General features: G+C 43.5%; 1 protein-coding gene across 1 annotated transcript in view; it reads left to right on the top strand.

Annotated features, from left to right (window-relative positions):
* LOC119279276 overlaps window positions 1-1038 on the top strand; it is a 4379-nt gene extending 3341 nt beyond the window's left edge. Inside the window, exon 4 of the mRNA XM_037560575.1 lies at window positions 464-1038. Within this exon, the coding sequence (XP_037416472.1) occupies window positions 464-1038 (575 nt within the window). The remainder of the gene's footprint in view (window positions 1-463) is intronic.
* Window positions 1039-4793: the final 3755 nt, after the last annotated feature.

Below are 4793 nucleotides of genomic sequence, written 5' to 3'. Positions count from 1 at the left end.
GTTGTCATTTTGAAGACATGCAGTTGCAGTCGGGGCGACATTTGCAGTTGTGTGCCTAGTGATAGGACCTTATGTTTAATGACCTCCATTCACAATTAACAACGATGGGTTGTCTCTAGCGTTGGAGTGGTATGAGTGGCGCACCATTGATGCGCACGAGAGGATGAGGACGATCGATCGCGTGAAATTCGATGCAAGGTGTTTGTACTGTTGATTTGATCAATAAATCTGAGTGAATTTCTTTTCTTTTTTCAAAACTATACAAGAGGACTACGTGCATACATAGAAGAAAGACATCTATAATACCTAAATAGTTCATCTCCACTAACATACGGGCCATCCACATCAGCAGCACTGCCCCGTCAGCGTTTAATTAGAGGCTTACAAGCGGGACCCATCGTACCAAAGAACAAACATGTTGGCTTCAGTTACTGCACACGTTAGCTTCAGTTACTCTTGGTAGGACCAGCCAGTCAAGCGCACGACACGTTGGCTCCAGCCCAGGCCATCGGCCTCTTTTTATTTTTCCCCTACGAGAACGCCCCTGCCCAGCTTTCCTCCGTGACTCCCCAGATCCGTTGGTCGATCCCCTTCCCCTGGCCGCTCCCTCCCTCTCTGCCACGCCTCACTCCCAAGCCGGCACCCACACTTCCTGCCGCCGGACTACCCTACTCCTTTCGGTCTCCTCGCTGCGCGCTGCACTCGCCACCACCGGAGTGTCTCCCGCACTTCCCCGTCTCCTCCTTCTCCCGGTGCGCGCTGCGCGGGTGCGCCACCGGCCAACCAACTTTTCGTGCTCGCGGCGGCTGGAGGGGCCGACTGGAGGTGATGGGCGAGGAAGGCGACGGCTCCGGGCGAGGCCATATTGACCACCCCAGTGCCTTCCCACACGTCGCCGCTGGCCGCACCGAACGATACAAGCCGCCGCTCCAGCCCCGCATCTCACGTCGTTTCCCCCGGCCACCGACCATGGAGCCACATGTCGGAGCCCACCATGCGCGCCACCGCCCCTGTACGCCTCCTCCGCCACCAGGCTGACTCCCTGCGCCACCTCCAAGCCACCACCGCTGCTCACCGCACCATTAACCGCCCCCCTCTCTCGCGTATCGCCCCACCTCACAGCACACTTTCCTCTGCTCCGACCGGCCACCCAGAATGGACCCTTTGTGCGAAGTTGCTCTGCTCCGTGGCGTCGATGGCGAGGTGAGCACCGCCGCATTAACTTCACTGCTGCTCGCTAGGCTTCTGGACCTGGAGGTCCTCAATTTTTCCGTTTGCTGGCACCAAACCACACAACCCACTTCTGCAGCCCAATGCTCCAAATGGCCCACGATGTTTATCTTCTCCGTTGCCATCACTTAAACCCTTCCGCTACAGGTCTTTAATGATCGACGCTTCACTTCCTCTCCCCACGATCTGTGCACAAGAAACTGATGGATTCCTCTTTAAATTCGGTGCTCCACCTGAACTCACGTTGTACCAATCGTCCTCCACACGGGTGGGCGTCTGCCATACCGCTCATACTGGTACCACTCGTGAGCAACTCCCTCCCCTGTCCTGCTGTCCTTCTTTACATTCCCGATCACATACTGCAAGTTTAATCGCAATGTTGGACTTCCTCGGGTACTGGATGAATTGAACGCCAGGGCCCCCAACTTGGTTCTTCTTCCCCTGCTCATACCCAAGAGCCTCGAATTTACAGCACCTATAGGTACTGATGCCATCTATTGCTAATTCTGTATTTTGTGTGCTAGATTACTATCTGAAATTAACTGCTATTTTTTTGAATTTTGGTATGCTTGATTAATTTTGCCTCACGACATATATTGATTGAATAAAAATCTGGGATTCCTTAGGTGTTGGACGATTTGGAGACCTGGGTAGTGCTCTTGGTTGCTCTACGCTTGCTGCATACCCAGAAATCCCATCCTATAGGTACATACTATTCCATCCATCACTAATTCTGAATATTTGTTTGCTCCATTAATATATTTCAATTTAGTTATTTTAGATTGAATACTTAGCTCTGCATTTTATTAATTTCCTCTGTTTCAATTTTTTTTATAGTTGTGCATTCTATTTATTTACCCTGTTCTGAATTTTTGTTTGTTTATCCAAATTTCAATTTAGTATGGTACGAGAATCCATATATCTTCCATTGATCCCCTGCATTTTACAATTGTTTTATGAGAATATTCTTTAGTCTCTTCACGCCATCCCCTTGCAGTTGTCCAAATCTGAATTTACTTTTGCCAATTGAACATGTATGACATACACCTTGCATCTCACCCGCTTACATAGGTTTCATGACAGTTTGCTTTGGTATCTTCGCGCCGTTCATCTGTTTGTATCACCTTATATTTGGTAGAGTTCCGACATGGATAGTGCAGAAAGTTCTTCGCATAACCCAGTTGGACAAAAACGTCGTCCATCGTTACCTAATCCTGCTCCTCCAACAAACCCATATATATGTTGCTGCCCAGAACCGTCATATGCGTTTGGAACTCATGACTAAAAAACAAAAAAGAGGTTTGTTAGGCACATCATATCCCTCCAAATATATTATCTTCTGTACGATATGATTTGCGATTTATTTCACGATCTATTCTTCATATTATGAAGCAACAACCTCTAGAGGTAAACAAACATCACACCAACTTGCAAACGAAGAATCATCGACACCAACATCACACACACAAAAACTGATCTTTGCCCATAACCGTAAATAACCGAGAATGTTCAACTTCCACAATGCTTTCACACTGCCAGCAGAACAACAATAATTTTTTATGTTGATCATCTTCTATTGTAACCGAGATGTGTTCTCATAGGTACTTTTGGTTTCATGCAAGTGACTTCAGATTTTCTTGCAACAGTTGCAAATTTGTACTGATCAATAATGGGTACACTGCTATAAATGTGCCATGGTATTTTTTTTTCAAACTGTAGAATCGTGCATGCATGTCAAATATTGATTCCTACATTAACTCCTTAAATGGCTGTTATTAGAATCACAATGTAAGGCTGGTTGTAATGGGTAGTATCATAAGTTAGTATCATAGATGATACTAGTGTATGATACTACCTCCCCAATGCACAGTATCATATGGTAGTATCATAGATGACTTTATTTATTGCCATGCATGACACATACTAGTGTAGTATTTATTATGATACGGTATCATGATATGATACTCAACCCTTTCTTACTTCATTTAATTCTATGCCACCTCATCAAAGTTGCCTAGTTGGCACGCATGATACTAGCTATGATACTCCCATTAGAACCAGCCTAAGTAACACTTGTCAGTTTATGAAAATTCATTGCCCAGTTAATTGTGTATTAAAGATTTCTGAAACAACATCTTTACAATTGCAGGACACCTATATAATACTCTTCATACAACCTACAACTACAAGCAAATCTTTCCTACCCCTAAAAATTCGCCACTGTCAAATACATGGACAAGCAGCAAGAAGGCAAAAGGAATGTCTATTACATGCAAAGTTCTTTCACCAGTTTAATGTCTATGATATTTCACAACATCCACGCCTACTTTTCTACAGGATGCAACCTTATGCAACAAAGAATGTTCTACCCTCTTCATCAGCTCATGCATCAAGAAAAACTCATAAGAAGTACAAGGAGGCTATTGCAGACATGAAAAATTCCACTAAATCCCCAACATGGATCACTTTGAAAGACTACGCATGTGAAGACAACACCATCAAGCTACTCCAGGAACGTCCATTAAGGTCTACCAAATACATCTTTGAGTACATGACGAAAGGATTTAAACATGTCCAAATTGTCCTCGATGAAGAAGACAAGAGCGTGGACTACTCCAAGGAATTACAGACCCACATTATGCTACTTATGTTCCTAAACTATGCAAAAATAAACTAATCAAGTGCGATAAATCTCTTATATTTAAATTTTCATGCTCATATTGTTTAATTTAAATATTCAAGTTTCATGCAATGCATCATCTTAATAAATTGCCACCAATTCCCGCAGCAACGCGCGGGGAATTGTCTAGTTACATAGTATGAGAGAGAACATGTTCACACAACGAAATTAAGCCACAATAAACAACCACTACAACAACGATGAATGTAGCAACTCGCTTGCTGATCAAAAGGCTACATTACATGGTGTAGGGAGGGGGTCCAAGCATTTAGACCCAGCCTTCAACCAACAGAAAGCCTCTTCTTTTTATTTGATCTAACAAGTGATCAACTGAACAAGAGCAAAGTTGTTGTTTGGTTCTTTTCAAATGGACAAGATGGCCAACATGACAAACGGAGTTGAGTTTTTTTTTTGTCACTGGTCGAGACTCCATGCCCAGCCGAGTAACACCACTCCGAGAATGTTATCAACCTGAGAAGGAGGGATCGGTAGCCGAAGCGACGACCGAGTGACCGATGTTGGAAATCAAGCAACCAACCAATGGATGGTTGGCATCGTCGGGGGAGGCGTTGCAAAGGTGTAGAGTTCGTCATGAACTGCAAGGCGTGATCTCGTTCAAGGTAAACGAGCTGATTTTCTCCATCGTTTTCTGTTTTATTCAGTTTTTTCTGGATTTTTCTTTTTTTGTTTTCTTTTGTTTCTTTTCCTTTTTCTTCTCCGATTTTTTATTTATTTTTCATTCTTTGCATCTGTTTCTTTGGTTTTTATTTTTCGTTTCTTCTTTCTTTGGTTATTTTGTTATCTTTCTTTTTTTGCCTTCTCTTTTTCTTATTGGTTTTCATTCTATATTTTCTATGTACGTCAACAACATTTTTCTAATACA

Source organism: Triticum dicoccoides, chromosome 3B (assembly GCF_002162155.2).
Source record: "Triticum dicoccoides isolate Atlit2015 ecotype Zavitan chromosome 3B, WEW_v2.0, whole genome shotgun sequence".
In the NCBI taxonomy this organism is placed as follows: Eukaryota; Viridiplantae; Streptophyta; class Magnoliopsida; order Poales; family Poaceae; genus Triticum; species Triticum dicoccoides.
Note: the sequence above shows the minus strand (reverse complement) of the source record. Positions and strands in the feature narration are given on the sequence as shown.